Raw genomic sequence first — 17,250 nt, 5'->3', positions numbered from 1 at the left:
AACTGTTACTGTAACTGTTACTGCTACTGTAACTGCTACTGTTACTGTTACTGTAACTGTTACTGTAACTGTTACTGCTACTGTAACTGCTACTGTTACTGTTACTGTAACTGTTACTGTAACTGTTACTGCTACTGTAACTGCTACTGTTAATGTTACTGTAACTGCTACTGTAACTTACTGCAACTGTTACTGCTACATTTACTTCTATTGCTACTGCTACTGTTACTGATACTGATACTGGAACTGGAACTGATACTGTTACTGTAACTGCTACTGTTACTGCTACTGTTACAGCTACTGCTACTGATACTGTTACTGATACTGTTTCTTCTACTGCTACTGTAACTATTACTGCTACTGTAACTGCTAATGTTACTGCTACTGTAACTATTACTGCTACTGCTACTGCAACTGTTACTGCTACTGTTACTGCTACTGTAATGCTACTGTTATTGTAACTGCTACTGTAACTATTACTGCTACTGTTACTGATACTGTTACTGCTACTGTTACTGCTACTGTTACTGCTACTTCTACTGCTACTGTTACTGTTACTGCTACTGTTACTGCTACTGTTATTGCAACTGTTACTTTAACTGCTACTGCAACTGCTACTGTAACTGTTACTGCTACTGTTACTGCTACTGTTACTGCTAATGTTACTTCTACTGTAACTGCTACTGCTACTGCTACTGTAACTGTTACTGCTACTGTATCTGCTACTGCAATGCAACAGTTACTGCTACTGCAACTGCAACTTCTACTGCTACTGCAACTGATACTGCTACTGTTACTGCTACTGTTACTGTAACTAACTGTTACTTCTACTGTAACTAACTGTTACTTCTACTGCAACTGCTACTGTTACTGCTACTGTAACTGTTACTGCTACTGTAACTACTACTGTTACTGCTACTGTAACTGTTACTGCAACTTCTACTGCTACTGCAATGCAACTGTTACTGCAACTGCAACTCTACTGTTACTGCAACTGATACTGCTACTGTTACTGCTACTGTTACTGTAACTAACTGTTACTTCTACTGCAACTGTTACTTCTTCTGCTACTGTTACTGTTACTGCTACTGTAACTGCTACTGTTACTGCTACTGCTACTGTAACTTACTACTACTGTAACTGCTACTGTTACTGTTACTGTAACCGCTACTGTTACTGTAACTGCTACTGTTACCGTAACTTACTGCTACTGTAACTGCTACTGTTACTGTTACTGTAACTGCTACTGTTACTGTAACTGCTACTGTAACTTACTGCTACTGTTACTGTAACTTGTACTGTAACTGCAACTGCAACTGTTACTGCTACATTTACTTCTATTGCTACTGTTACTGATACTGCTAGTGCTACTGATACTGGAACTGTTACTGGAACTGTTACTGGAACTGTTACTGTTACTGCTACTGTTACTGTTACTGATACTGCTAGTGCTACTGATACTGGAACTGTTACTGGAACTGTTACTGGAACTGATACTGTTACTGTTACTGCTACTGTTACTGTTACTGATACTGATACTGTTACTGCTACTGCTACTGCTACTGTAACTGCTAATGTTACTGCTACTGTTACTGATACTGTTACTGCTACTGTAACTGCTACTGTTACTGATACTGTTACTGATACTGTTACTGATACTGTTACTGCTACTGCTACTGTAACTATTACTGCTACTGCTACTGCTACTGTAACTGCTACTGTTACTGCTACTGTTACTGCTACTGTAACTATTACTGCTACTGCTACTGTAACTGCTAATGTTACTGCTACTGTAACTATTACTGCTACTGTTACTGCTACTGTTACTGCTACTGTTACTGCTACTGTAATGCTACTGTTATTGTAACTGCTACTGTAACTATTACTGCTACTGTTACTGATACTGTTACTGATACTGTTACTGCTACTGTTACTGTTACTGTTACTGCTACTGTTACTGTTACTGCTACTGTTATTGCAACTGTTACTGTAACCGCTACTGTTACTGTAACTGCTACTGTTACTGTAACTTACTGCTACTGTAACTGCTACTGTTACTGTTACTGTAACCGCTACTGTTACTGTAACTTGTACTGTAACTGCAACTGCAACTGTTACTGCTACATTTACTTCTATTGCTACTGTTACTGATACTGCTAGTGCTACTGATACTGGAACTGTTACTGGAACTGATACTGTTACTGCTACTGTTACTGATACTGTTACTGCTACTGCTACTGTAACTGCTAATGTTACTGCTACTGTTACTGATACTGTTACTGCTACTGTAACTGCTACTGTTACTGATACTGTTACTGATACTGTTACTGCTACTGCTACTGTAACTATTACTGCTACTGCTACTGCTACTGTAACTGCTAATGTTACTGCTACTGTAACTATTACTGCTACTGTTACTGCTACTGTTACTGCTACTGTTACTGCTACTGTTACTGCTACTGTAATGCTACTGTTATTGTAACTGCTACTGTAACTATTACTGCTACTGTTACTGATACTGTTACTGCTACTGTTACTGCTACTGTTACTGTTACTGCTACTGTTACTGTTACTGCTACTGTTATTGCAACTGTTACTTTAACTGCTACTGCAACTGCTACTGTAACTACTACTGCTACTGGTACTTCTACTGCTACTGTTACTGCTACTGTTACTGTTACTGCTACTGTAACTGTTACTGCTACTGTTACTGCTACTGTTACTGTTACTGCTACTGTAACTGTTACAGCTACTGTTACTGATACTGTTACTGATACTGATACTGCTACTGTTACTGTTACTGTAACTATTACTGCTATTGTAACTGCAACTGCTACTGTTACTGTAACTGCTACTGTAACTATTACTGTTACTGCAACTGTTACTGCAACTGTTACCGTTACTGATACTGTTACTGCTACTGCTACGGTTACTTCTATTGCTACTGCTACTGTTACTGCTACTGCTGCTGTTACTCTACTGTTACTTCTATTGCTACTGTTACTTCTATTGCTACTGCAACTTCTACTGCTACTGCTACTGTAACTGTTACTGCTACTGTTACTGCTACTGCAACTTCTACTGCTACTGTTACTGCTACTGCAACTTCTACTGCTACTGTTACTGCTACTGTAACTGTTACTGATACTGATACTGTTACTGCTACTGCTACTGTAACTGTTACTGCAACTGTTACTGCAACTGTTACTGCAACTGTTACCGTTACTGATACTGTTACTGCTACTGCTACGGTTACTTCTATTGCTACTGCTACTGTTACTGCTACTGCTGCTGTTACTCTACTGTTACTTCTATTGCTACTGCAACTTCTACTGCTACTGCTACTGTAACTGTTACTGCTACTGTTACTGCTACTGCAACTTCTACTGCTACTGTTACTGCTACTGCAACTTCTACTGCTACTGTTACTGCTACTGCAACTTCTACTGCTACTGTTACTGCTACTGTAACTGTTACTGATACTGATACTGTTACTGCTACTGCTACTGTTACTGCTACTGCTACTGTTACTGCTACTGCAACTTCTACTGCTACTGTTACTGCTACTGTTACTGTAACTAACTGTTACTTCTACTGTAACTAACTGTTACTTCTACTGCAACTGCTACTGTTACTGCTACTGTAACTGTTACTGCTACTGTAACTACTACTGTTACTGCTACTGTAACTGTTACTGCAACTTCTACTGCTACTGCAATGCAACTGTTACTGCAACTGCAACTCTACTGTTACTGCAACTGATACTGCTACTGTTACTGCTACTGTTACTGTAACTAACTGTTACTTCTACTGCAACTGTTACTTCTTCTGCTACTGTTACTGTTACTGCTACTGTAACTGCTACTGTTACTGCTACTGCTACTGTAACTTACTACTACTGTAACTGCTACTGTTACTGTTACTGTAACCGCTACTGTTACTGTAACTGCTACTGTTACCGTAACTTACTGCTACTGTAACTGCTACTGTTACTGTTACTGTAACTGCTACTGTTACTGTAACTGCTACTGTAACTTACTGCTACTGTTACTGTAACTTGTACTGTAACTGCAACTGCAACTGTTACTGCTACATTTACTTCTATTGCTACTGTTACTGATACTGCTAGTGCTACTGATACTGGAACTGTTACTGGAACTGTTACTGCTACTGTTACTGCTACTGTTACTGTTACTGATACTGCTAGTGCTACTGATACTGATACTGGAACTGTTACTGGAACTGTTACTGGAACTGATACTGTTACTGTTACTGCTACTGTTACTGTTACTGATACTGATACTGTTACTGCTACTGCTACTGCTACTGTAACTGCTAATGTTACTGCTACTGTTACTGATACTGTTACTGCTACTGTAACTGCTACTGTTACTGATACTGTTACTGATACTGTTACTGATACTGTTACTGCTACTGCTACTGTAACTATTACTGCTACTGCTACTGCTACTGTTACTGCTACTGTTACTGCTACTGTAACTATTACTGCTACTGCTACTGTAACTGCTAATGTTACTGCTACTGTAACTATTACTGCTACTGTTACTGCTACTGTTACTGCTACTGTTACTGCTACTGTAATGCTACTGTTATTGTAACTGCTACTGTAACTATTACTGCTACTGTTACTGATACTGTTACTGATACTGTTACTGCTACTGTTACTGTTACTGTTACTGCTACTGTTACTGTTACTGCTACTGTTATTGCAACTGTTACTGTAACCGCTACTGTTACTGTAACTGCTACTGTTACTGTAACTTACTGCTACTGTAACTGCTACTGTTACTGTTACTGTAACCGCTACTGTTACTGTAACTTGTACTGTAACTGCAACTGCAACTGTTACTGCTACATTTACTTCTATTGCTACTGTTACTGATACTGCTAGTGCTACTGATACTGGAACTGTTACTGGAACTGATACTGTTACTGCTACTGTTACTGATACTGTTACTGCTACTGCTACTGTAACTGCTAATGTTACTGCTACTGTTACTGATACTGTTACTGCTACTGTAACTGCTACTGTTACTGATACTGTTACTGATACTGTTACTGCTACTGCTACTGTAACTATTACTGCTACTGCTACTGCTACTGTAACTGCTAATGTTACTGCTACTGTAACTATTACTGCTACTGTTACTGCTACTGTTACTGCTACTGTTACTGCTACTGTTACTGCTACTGTAATGCTACTGTTATTGTAACTGCTACTGTAACTATTACTGCTACTGTTACTGATACTGTTACTGCTACTGTTACTGCTACTGTTACTGTTACTGCTACTGTTACTGTTACTGCTACTGTTATTGCAACTGTTACTTTAACTGCTACTGCAACTGCTACTGTAACTACTACTGCTACTGGTACTTCTACTGCTACTGTTACTGCTACTGTTACTGTTACTGCTACTGTAACTGTTACTGCTACTGTTACTGCTACTGTTACTGTTACTGCTACTGTAACTGTTACAGCTACTGTTACTGATACTGTTACTGATACTGATACTGCTACTGTTACTGTTACTGTAACTATTACTGCTATTGTAACTGCAACTGCTACTGTTACTGTAACTGCTACTGTAACTATTACTGTTACTGCAACTGTTACTGCAACTGTTACCGTTACTGATACTGTTACTGCTACTGCTACGGTTACTTCTATTGCTACTGCTACTGTTACTGCTACTGCTGCTGTTACTCTACTGTTACTTCTATTGCTACTGTTACTTCTATTGCTACTGCAACTTCTACTGCTACTGCTACTGTAACTGTTACTGCTACTGTTACTGCTACTGCAACTTCTACTGCTACTGTTACTGCTACTGCAACTTCTACTGCTACTGTTACTGCTACTGTAACTGTTACTGATACTGATACTGTTACTGCTACTGCTACTGTAACTGTTACTGCAACTGTTACTGCAACTGTTACTGCAACTGTTACCGTTACTGATACTGTTACTGCTACTGCTACGGTTACTTCTATTGCTACTGCTACTGTTACTGCTACTGCTGCTGTTACTCTACTGTTACTTCTATTGCTACTGCAACTTCTACTGCTACTGCTACTGTAACTGTTACTGCTACTGTTACTGCTACTGCAACTTCTACTGCTACTGTTACTGCTACTGCAACTTCTACTGCTACTGTTACTGCTACTGCAACTTCTACTGCTACTGTTACTGCTACTGTAACTGTTACTGATACTGATACTGTTACTGCTACTGCTACTGTTACTGCTACTGCTACTGTTACTGCTACTGCAACTTCTACTGCTACTGTTACTGCTACTGTAACTGTTACTGTTACTTCTATTGCTACTGCAACTGCAACTTCTACTGCTACTGTAACTGTTACTTCTACTGCTGCTGTAACTGTTACTGTTACTGTAACTGTTACTGATACTGTAACTGTTACTGTTACTTCTACTGCTGCTGTAACTGTTACTGTTACTGTAACTGTTACTGCTACTGTAACTGTTACTGTTACTTCTACTGCTACTGTAACTGTTACTGTTACTGCTACTTGCTTCTTTCTTTGTCACAGTCAGTGAAAAAAAATGAATTTCGAAGCTTAATCTTCTGTAATTTATACCGAAATTGGTAGTGTCCACTGGCTACTGATACTGCTCCTATATTAGGGCTATTATGTGTGTCTGTTGTATTTGGAAGTGAAATAGTCATTTCTCAGGTCTGAATCAGTTCCTGATTAGTGGGGCAGGATGAAAACCGGAGTTCTGTGGGCCTGAATGTGAAGAGCCCTTATTTATGGTTTGTGGTTGATATGGATGTTTCCCTGGCCTAGTGTAACAGGAAGTTGTTGCCTCACTCCTGATCTTGGGAGTTGTGAAATCCAAGGCGATGAGGAAGGGAAACAGAGTTGTGGTTGATTTGGTGATCTAGCCCTTTTGTCTTTACCTAAGACTTTTTTGGAATATGAAAAGGACTGCACCTCTCATTGTAAAGTGTCTTTCTCTCTTCGTCTTTTCCACTGACATAAAGATGTGGACAGGTGAAAGCAGCATCCTGGTAACGTACATGCTGAGCTCCTCCTCTTCCTCCCTGTCGAGCATAAGGCCTCAGAAAGCCTCCGCCATGCCGGGTGGCCCTCCGCTTGCCCTCTGCTTTCTGATCAGTGCCAATGAAGGAGATGAAGCTACTTTGGGACTTGAGATCTACCCCATTTAAGTAATGTGCTGAGCTCATGGTTTCGGAGGGTAGGCTGGGATATGGGGGGGTTATTTTTAGAGTTCTGTTGACTCCAAACTAACAGAACAGGAGATGAAGGGATGAATGTGTTATTAGTGTGTCATTTCTCCGTCTGTCTGCTAGTTCACTGAAATGGATTTCAGAACCTTACATGTTAAGCCATAATATATGAGCAGCTTCATAAATCACAGCCTCCTCAGGTGTATATGCCGTTGTGATGAATGCTTTCGAGAACTATTGCAGCCATATGGAAACTCCTCATCACATCATGCACATACGCACACACACCCACACGGTCCATTGCATCAATTGTTTTGGAAAGTAATTTCTATTATAAGCCTGAGCATGTCCACCTGTTGCCTCACCATGGCCTATGATGCCAGACCACCTGACTAGAACAGTTCCTTCTACTACTGTACTATCACTATGTACTCCCTTCTACTACTATACTATCACCATGTACTCCCTTCTACTACTGTACTATCACCAGGTACTCCCTTGTACTACTGTACTATCACCAGGTACTCCCTTGTACTACTGTACTATCACCAGGTACTCCCTTGTACTACTGTACTATCACCATGTACTCCCTTCTACTACTGTACTATCACCATGTACTCCCTTCTACTACTATACTATCACCAGGTACTCCCTTCTACTACTGTACTATCACCATGTGCTCCCTTGTACTAATGTACTATCACCAGGAACTCCCTTGTACTACTGTACTATCACCATGTGCTCCCTTCTACTACTGTACTATCACCATGTGCTCCCTTGTACTACTGTACTATCACCAGGTACTCCCTTGTACTACTGTAATATCACCAGGTACTACCTTGTACTACCTGAATGTGTATTGCTGTATCTCATTGGTTTCTCTCTCTCTCTCTGTCTGTAGTTTGCAGCCCACCCTCTCCGGGGTGTCTAGAGATGTAGAGATCAGCGTGAGGAGCACAGCCCCATCTTTCCCAGCAGCACTTTCTCACCAAGAGGTAACATTATGTGTGTGTGTGTGTCACTGTTTGCTTCTCACTGTATGTTTATATCTCTGTGTGTTCCTGTGTGTTCAGAGAGAAGGGGAGAAGCAGGGTGTGCCAGGGCTCATTTAAAAAAGGATTGCTATGTGAATGTGACTTCCCTGGTTAAATCATGGCTAAAAAAGAGAAGGCGAGAGATTGAGATATTCCTGGTCAGGTGGTATGACGTGCTAGTGATCCATCTTAAAGGAACTGGTGCCTGGGGTCACCTGGATTCACCTGCTCCTGACTCCTAACCTTTCTCTGTCCCTGTAGAGAAGCAGGGAAACCCCCCAACTCTCTGTTCCCTCTCGGGAGTCTCTGTGGTTGAGTCTTCTCAAACCACCTCTCCTCTCACAGAGTGGATACAGGCCGGCTCTGTCTGTGATCTCAGACGATGGTCGGTGTGTGCTTTGTGTGTTTAAAGTGTATTAGGTGTATCTGCTCTGAGGGTGAGCATCAACTGTATACCATACACTGTCTCTCGCAGTAAAGGACGGAACCACAGAGGAAGTGGTGAGATGTGTGTGTTTCTCACTACCTACAGCGGTGTCTTGTATTGGATGACACTGCATCTGATGTAACCAAAATAAGATTCAGTAAAATGTCCCTATCATTTCCCATCAGACACCAGCCAAAGCTTCAGACTGAGAAATAATGGTTTTCAAATACCTGCGAATCAGATACAGTCGCTATTCAATTATACTGAATATCTATTTCTTGTTTTAGCTACAGTACATCAAAACAGACCCTGGATCAGAAAAGTCAGTGGCAATACAGGAGCAGGGTTATGGTGTGTGTGTCTTTGGGGAAGTGTTGGGGGTCTGTGGGTTTGTTGTTTAGAAGTTTATGGTTAAGTTGTGTGTGTATAGTCAGAATCACGGTTAGGGTGTGTATCCATGGTCGTCGGATGCAGCTGTTTGTGTGCGTGAGACCAAACGGGAAGGAACAGGGGACTCACACTGTCACCATAGCAACTCTGACACATGACACCCCACCCTGACACCCCACTCGTCTGAGGTGTGTAGGTCTGCCGGTAACGGTTGTGTACCGGCTGTATGTTGGCATGCCAAGGACACATTAGTGGAAGGTCTGTGTTCTGTGACAAGTGTTCCACACGGGCCCACGCACGAGACACAACACACAAGGGGACGGGCACAGGTACCAAATCTGATAGACCTCTCACCCACTCCTTCCTACTACCACATGCACACACATACACTCACGCACGCATGCATGCACGCACGCACACACACACACACACAGGGCTCAGGGGAACAGGGTGTTCTTCAAAAGGGGAACAGAGAGTGAGGAGTTATTTTGGGCTTTAGGTCGGGCCGGCAGACATTTCACAGTGGAAAGGTGTGTGTGTGTGTGTGTGTGTGTGTGTGTGTGTGTGTGTGTGTGTGTGTACAGGCTTGTGTTTGTGGTAGTGAGAAGAGGGGTAGAAGTCTGTATGATTTTAAACCTGTGCCCGTCCCTTACTGGACAATCCTGGAAGCCCCTTACCCAGGAATGACCACTCTGTACTGATTGATTGGAACCTGGCTGAGATGAGCAGGAGGGCTGATTACACTCCAGTAAGATTACTACACTGTGTACTGGACACACTCGACATAATGCTGAGGGAGGTAAACATGCAGGATTTCATTCAAACTTCTTCTGTTTGCTTGTGTTATTCATACAAATATCTTACACAGTATTTGTGAGCATTGAATGGATATCAAAGGAGGATGGGACCGGAAAGAGTTGTCATTGATCTTAACCCGTTGTGATGCCATGCACGAAGATAAGTTAGTTGTTGTCACTTTGTCACATCATGAATTGGCACCCGGACAGCCTATCATATCATGGTTTCCTTTATATGTTGAAATATAAACAGGTGTCTGTGTGCATCTATTTCATCTTTCTATTCATGACGGTATTAAACTTACATGAAAACTGTTGTACCAATGTCAAACTGTGTGTGTGTGTGGTTGTGTCTCTCTATGTGTGTCCTTCTATTGTCTATATTCATGTGGGTAACTCCAGGTGTGTGTGTCCTTCTATCCTCCCATTCCTCCTCCTGCAGCGTTGCTGTGCCCCTGCCATGGAAATAGACAGCTGCCTTTTTATTCTCTGGCACAGATGACCCACAATCCAGTTATAAACACACCCCTTATTTAGCTCTGCCCTGGGCAGAGACTGTAATAAGGAGTGTGGGTGTGTGGGTGTGGGTGGGTGGGTGTGCAGCCCTGATTTAGCTGCTGTGGGATGGTCGTTATAAGGAGCTAGCGTCAATGGCACCACCACAACTATAAATACACTCACACACATTAACAACCTGAGCTGATGTTCCAGCTTCTGTTCTCTCTGTCTGTGTGTGTGTCTGTGTGTGTGTGTGTCTGTGTGTGTGTGTCGTGTGTGTGTATCTGTGTGTGTGTGTGTGTGTGTCCGTGTGTGTGTTTGTGTGTGTACATGTGCAGAGATGTACAATGCATGTGTAATTCCCAATGCTTGTACAATGTATGCTGTGTGTCTGTGTGCACGTGTATTTATGTTAGTACGTATCTGCATGAATATCAGCGAGTACACGTGTTTGTGTTTGATTAATCTGTAGTGTAGTTCAGTTCTAATCACTGACCCTGCCCCCCTCCTGTCTGTCCCCACCTACTCTCTAATGAGAGAGAGCTTTGAAACCAAGCCACTGTGACATCACAGCGCCCGGCACACAATGGCTGCTTTTTGCACACACCGCGTCACAGATGCCTGAAAAACTGAGTGTATGCCAGGCAACTGGAGGGCCATGTGGGAGAACCCACTGCCGGGTAGCGGTTTGTCAGTAAGTGAGATGTGGAAGGAAGTGAAACCATGTGTGTCAGCAGCAGGAGAGGGGAAGTAGAGAGGTACAGTATATGTACAGTATATTCATCTATGTATTACGTATCATTGCCACCATGCAAAGCTACATGTACAGTGCATTCAGAAAGTATTCAGACCCCTTGACTTTTTCCACATTTTGTTACGTTACAGCATTACTCAAATTGATTAAATAGTTTTTTGATTAAATAGTTTTTTGCTCCCTCATCAATCTACACACAATACTCCATAATGACAAAGCAAAAACAGGTTTTTTGTTTGTTTGTGCAAATGTATAAAAAAAAATAAAAAATAGAATTTTGAGAGTCTTTGGGTGCCTTTTGGCAAACTCCAAGAGAGCTGTCCTGTGCCTTTTACTGAGGAGTGGCTTCCGTCTGGCCACTTTCATCAAGGCCTGATTGGTGGAGTCCTGCAGAGATGGTTGTCGTTCTGGAAGGTTCTCCCATCTCCACAGAGGAGCTCTATCAGAGTGACCATCATATTCTTGGTCACCTCTCTGACCAAGGCCCTTCACCCCGATTGCTCAGTTTGGCCGGACGGCCAGCTCTAGGAAGAGTCTTGGAGGTTCCAAACTTCTTCCATTTTAAGAATGAGGAAGGCCACTGTGTTCTTGGGGACCTTCAATGCTGCAGAATTGTTTTGGTACCCTTCCCCAGATCTGTGCCTCGACACAATCCTGTCTCGGGGCTCTACGGACATTTCCTTTGACCTCATGTCATGGTTTTAGCTCTGACATGCACTGTTAACTGTGGGACCTTATATAGACAGGTGTGCCTTTCCAAATTATGTAAAATCAATTGAATTTACTACAGGTGGACTCCAATCAAGTTGTAGAAACATCTCAAGTATGATCAATGGAAACAGGATGCACCTGAGCTCAATTCCAAGTCTCATAGCAAAGGGTCTGAATACTTATGTAAATAACTTATTATGGGGTATTTTGTGTAGATTTCTGAGATGTTATATATTTAATCTATTTTAGAATCAGACTGTAACATAGCAAAATGTGGAAAAAGTCAAGGGGTCTGAATACTTTCCGAATGCACTGTAACTGCCAAAATAAAGTAAACACCAACATAAAGTGTCTTAATAGGGTGTTGGCCCACCATGAGCAGCCAGAACAGATTCACTGTGCCTTCATATAGATTCTACAAGTGTCTCTGGAACTCTATTGGAGGGATGTGACGTCATTCTTCCATGAGAAATTCCAGTTTGTGTTTTGTTGATGGTTGTGGAAAACGCTGTCTCCAGAATCTCCCATAAGTGTTCAATTGGGTTGATCTGGTGACTGAGACACACACACCATTTAAACCCCCTATGCATCGTTGAGGCCCCTCTTTCAAAGTCACTGAGATCTCTTCTTCTAGCCATGTTAGACAAAATAATGACAAACTGGGCATTTTATACATCACCCTTAGCATGATGAAATGTTCATTGCTTAATTAACTCTGGAACCACACCTGTGTGGAAGCACCTGCTTTCAATATACTTTGTATCCCTCATTTACTATGTCATCATGGTGAGCGTGAACAGAGTGCGTATGAGAGTGAGAGAATGCACTGGCAGCACTGAGCATTGAATGAGGTGGTGTCCCGTAGGGTAGCTCAACCAGATAGAAGTTTTGCCATTTTCGCATAATATTTCCAATCATTTACCTTGGGGTAGGAGTAAAAAGTATATTTGGAACTGAACATGATTAACTACGTTGAGAGTGTTAGCATGCATTAGCATTAAGCTAAGCTAAACTTTGCCATATCACACAGAGGTTTGCTTCTGAATTTTTTTATTTATTTTTATTTATTTAACCTATATTTAACCAGGTAGGCTAGTTGAGAACAAGTTCTCATTTGCAACTGCGATCTGGCCAAGATAAAGCATAGCAATTCAGCTAGCATTCTAAGCTAAACCAGCTAGATCACATTGAGACATGCTGGGAGACTAGCATGTTGAACTAAACCAGCTAGATTACAATAAGATGTGCTGAAATCATTGGCATGCTAACATGAAGGGCCAATTCGTCAGGGACTTTTTTTTCTATTGTGTTTTTGACAGTACATTTGTTTGTGTGTAACTCTGTGTTGTTTTTGTCACACTGCTTTGCTTTATCTTGGCCAGGTCAGAGTTGTAAATGAGAACATGTTCTCAACTGGTCTACCTGGTTAAATAAAGGTGAAATAAAATCAATAAAAATGAAGCTCAACTAGATCACCAAGATGTGCAGGGAATATCATCATGCTAAGCTAAACTTAGGAGTGGACTTGTCCCTCTGGCTGGCATTCCTAGGCGAGCCGATTGAGTTTGAAAATGTAATCACCCAATTCGTCAGAGCCTACAAATACAACCAGAGGCATTGTGTCTGTCAGTGTGTAGCTAGTGGTAGTAGTAATAGTGGACATGAGTTTTTCTTGGTCAGGTCCTGTTTCCGATGTAGCGTATTTGCAGAAGTAAAAGTGATCGAATTAGAAGTGCATGTAGTGGTGTAATAGTGTTAATAGTAGCAGAGTAGTAGTGGTGTAATAGTGTTAATAGTAGTGGTGTAATAGTGTTAATAGTAGTGGTGTAATAGTGTTAATAGTAGTGGTGTAATAGTGTTAATAGTAGTGGTGTAATAGTGTTAATAGTAGCAGAGTAGTAGTGGTGTAATAGTGTTAATAGTAGCAGAGTAGTAGTGGTGTAATAGTGGTAATAGTAGTGGTGTAATAGTGTTAATAGTAGCAGTAGTAGTGGTGTAATAGTGTTAATAGTAGCAGAGTAGTGGTGTAATAGTGTTAATAGTAGTGGTGTAATAGTGTTAATAGTAGCAGAGTAGTAGTGGTGTAATAGTGTTAATAGTAGCAGTAGTAGTGGTGTAATAGTGTTAATAGTAGTGGTGTAATAGTGTTAATAGTAGCAGAGTAGTAGTGGTGTAATAGTGTTAATAGTAGCAGAGTAGTAGTGGTGTAATAGTGTTAATAGTAGCAGTAGTAGTGGTGTAATAGTGTTAATAGTAGTGGTGTAATAGTGTTAATAGTAGCAGAGTAGTAGTGGTGTAATAGTGTTAATAGTAGCAGAGTAGTAGTGGTGTAATAGTGTTAATAGTAGCAGTAATAGTGTTAATAGTAGTGGTGTAATAGTGTTAATAGTAGCAGTAGTCGTGGTGTAATAGTGTTAATAGTAGCAGTAATAGTGTTAATAGTAGCAGTAATAGTGTTAATAGTAGTGGTGTAATAGTGTTAATAGTAGCAGAGTAGTAGTGGTGTAATAGTGTTAATAGTAGCAGTAGTAGTGGTGTAATAGCAGTAGTAGTAGTGTATAGTGTTAATAGTAGCAGTAGTAGTGGTGTAATAGTGTTAATAGTAGCAGAGTAGTAGTGGTGTAATAGTGTTAATAGTAGTGGTGTAATAGTGTTAATAGTAGCAGTAATAGTGTTAATAGTAGTGTTGTAATAGTGTTAATAGTAGCAGAGTAGTAGTGGTGTAATAGTGTTAATAGTAGTGGTGTAATAGTGTTAATAGTAGTGGTGTAATAGTGTTAATAGTAGCAGAGTAGTAGTGGTGTAATAGTGTTAATAGTAGCAGTAGTAGTGGTGTAATAGTGTTAATAGTAGCAGAGTAGTAGTGGTGTAATAGTGTTAATAGTAGCAGAGTAGTAGTGGTGTAATAGTGTTAATAGTAGCAGTAGTAGTGGTGTAATAGTGTTAATAGTAGCAGTAGTAGTGGTGTAATAGTGTTAATAGTAGCAGTAGTAGTGGTGTAATAGTGTTAATAGTAGCAGTAATCGTGTTAATAGTAGTGGTGTAATAGTGTTAATAGTAGTGGTGTAATAGTGTTAATAGTAGTGGTGTAATAGTGTTAATAGTAGCAGAGTAGTAGTGGTGTAATAGTGTTAATAGTAGCAGAGTAGTAGTGGTGTAATAGTGTTAATAGTAGCAGTAGTAGTGGTGTAATAGTGTTAATAGTAGTGGTGTAATAGTGTTAATAGTAGCAGAGTAGTAGTGGTGTAATAGTGTTAATAGTAGTGGTGTAATAGTGTTAATAGTAGTGGTGTAATAGTGTTAATAGTAGTGGTGTAATAGTGTTAATAGTAGCAGAGTAGTAGTGGTGTAATAGTGTTAATAGTAGCAGTAGTAGTGGTGTAATAGTGTTAATAGTAGCAGAGTAGTAGTGATGTAATAGTGTTAATAGTAGTGGTGTAATAGTGTTAATAGTAGCAGTAATAGTGTTAATAGTAGTGGTGTAATGGTGTTAATAGTAGCAGAGTAGTAGTGGTGTAATAGTGTTAATAGTAGCAGTAGTAGTGGTGTAATAGTGTTAATAGTAGTGGTGTAATAGTGTTAATAGTAGCAGTAGTAGTGGTGTAATAGTGTTAATAGTAGCAGTAATAGTGTTAATAGTAGTGGTGTAATAGTGTTAATAGTAGTGGTGTAATAGTGTTAATAGTAGCAGTAGTAGTGTTAATAGTAGTGGTATAATAGTGTTAATAGTAGTGGTGTAATAGTGTTAATAGTAGCATTAGTAGTGTTGTATTAGTGTTAATAGTAGCAGTAATAGTGGTGTATTAGTGTTAATAGTAGCAGTAATAGTGGTGTATTAGTGTTAATAGTAGCAGTAGTAGTGGTGTAATAGTAGCAGCAGTAGTGGTGTAATAGTGTTAATAGTAGCAGTAATAGTGGTGTATTAGTGTTAATAGTAGCAGTAGTAGTGGTGTAATAGTAGCAGCAGTAGTGGTGTAATAGTGTTAATAGTAGCAGTAATAGTGGTGTAATAGTGTTAATAGTAGCAGCAGTAGTGGTGTAATAGTGTTAATAGTAGCAGTAATAGTGGTGTAATAGTGTTAATAGTAGCAGTAGTAGTGGTGTAATAGTGTTAATAGTAGCAGTAATAGTGGTGTAATAGTGTTAATAGTAGCAGTAGTAGTGGTGTAATAGTGTTAATAGTAGCAGAGTAGTAGTAGTGGTGTAATAGTGTTAATAGTAGTGGTGTAATAGTGTTAATAGTAGCAGTAATAGTGTTAATAGTAGTGTTGTAATAGTGTTAATAGTAGCAGAGTAGTAGTGGTGTAATAGTGTTAATAGTAGTGGTGTAATAGTGTTAATAGTAGTGGTGTAATAGTGTTAATAGTAGCAGAGTAGTAGTGGTGTAATAGTGTTAATAGTAGCAGTAGTAGTGGTGTAATAGTGTTAATAGTAGCAGAGTAGTAGTGGTGTAATAGTGTTAATAGTAGCAGAGTAGTAGTGGTGTAATAGTGTTAATAGTAGCAGTAGTAGTGGTGTAATAGTGTTAATAGTAGTAGTGGTGTAATAGTGTTAATAGTAGCAGAGTAGTAGTGGTGTAATAGTGTTAATAGTAAGCAGTAGTAGTGGTGTAATAGTGTTAATAGTAGCAGTAGTAGTGGTGTAATAGTGTTAATAGTAGTGGTTGTAATAGTGTTAATAGTAGCAGTAGTAGTGGTGTAATAGTGTTAATAGTAGCAGTAATCGTGTTAATAGTAGTGGTGTAATAGTGTTAATAGTAGTGGTGTAATAGTGTTAATAGTAGTGGTGTAATAGTGTTAATAGTAGCAGAGTAGTAGTGGTGTAATAGTGTTAATAGTAGCAGAGTAGTAGTAGGGTAATAGTGTTAATAGTAGCAGTAGTAGTAGTGGTGTAATAGTGTTAATAGTAGTGGTGTAATAGTGTTAATAGTAGCAGAGTAGTAGTGGTGTAATAGTGTTAATAGTAGTGGTGTAATAGTGTTAATAGTAGTGGTGTAATAGTGTTAATAGTAGTGGTGTAATAGTGTTAATAGTAGCAGAGTAGTAGTAGTGGTGTAATAGTGTTAATAGTAGCAGTAGTAGTGGTGTAATAGTGTTAACAGTAGCAGTAGTAGTGGTGTAATAGTGTTAATAGTAGTGGTGTAATAGTGTTAATAGTAGTGGTGTAATAGTGTTAATAGTAGCAGAGTAGTAGTGGTGTAATAGTGTTAATAGTAGCAGAGTAGTAGTGATGTAATAGTGTTAATAGTAGTGGTGTAATAGTGTTAATAGTAGCAGTAATAGTGTTAATAGTAGTGGTGTAATAGTGTTAATAGTAGCAGAGTAGTAGTGGTGTAATAGTGTTAATAGTAGCAGTAGTAGTGGTGTAATAGTGTTAATAGTAGTGGTGTAATAGTGTTAATAG

At 39.9% G+C, this 17,250-nt stretch overlaps 1 protein-coding gene across 8 annotated transcripts in view; it reads left to right on the top strand.

Annotated features, from left to right (window-relative positions):
• The window catches only part of LOC109882087 (transcription factor EB-like), an 88,802-nt gene that overhangs the window by 27,524 nt on the left and 44,028 nt on the right, over positions 1 to 17,250 (top strand). For 5 of the 8 annotated variants that reach the window (XM_031817222.1, XM_031817224.1, XM_031817230.1 and 2 more), the window contains exon 2: positions 8,138 to 8,231. Coding sequence is in view for 3 of the 8 variants with exons in the window: in XM_031817095.1 (XP_031672955.1) it covers positions 9,809 to 9,886 (78 nt within the window). In the remaining 5 variants the exon portion in view is untranslated. Of the gene's footprint in view, positions 1 to 8,137; positions 8,232 to 9,671; positions 9,887 to 17,250 lie in introns of those variants that run through there. The other 3 variants (XM_031817095.1, XM_031817045.1, XM_031817089.1) reach the window with 3 other exon arrangements.

This window comes from Oncorhynchus kisutch, linkage group LG1, assembly GCF_002021735.2.
Source record: "Oncorhynchus kisutch isolate 150728-3 linkage group LG1, Okis_V2, whole genome shotgun sequence".
Classification (NCBI taxonomy): domain Eukaryota; kingdom Metazoa; phylum Chordata; class Actinopteri; order Salmoniformes; family Salmonidae; genus Oncorhynchus; species Oncorhynchus kisutch.
The sequence above is the reverse complement of the archived record's forward strand: the minus strand, read 5'-3'. Positions and strand labels throughout refer to the sequence as shown.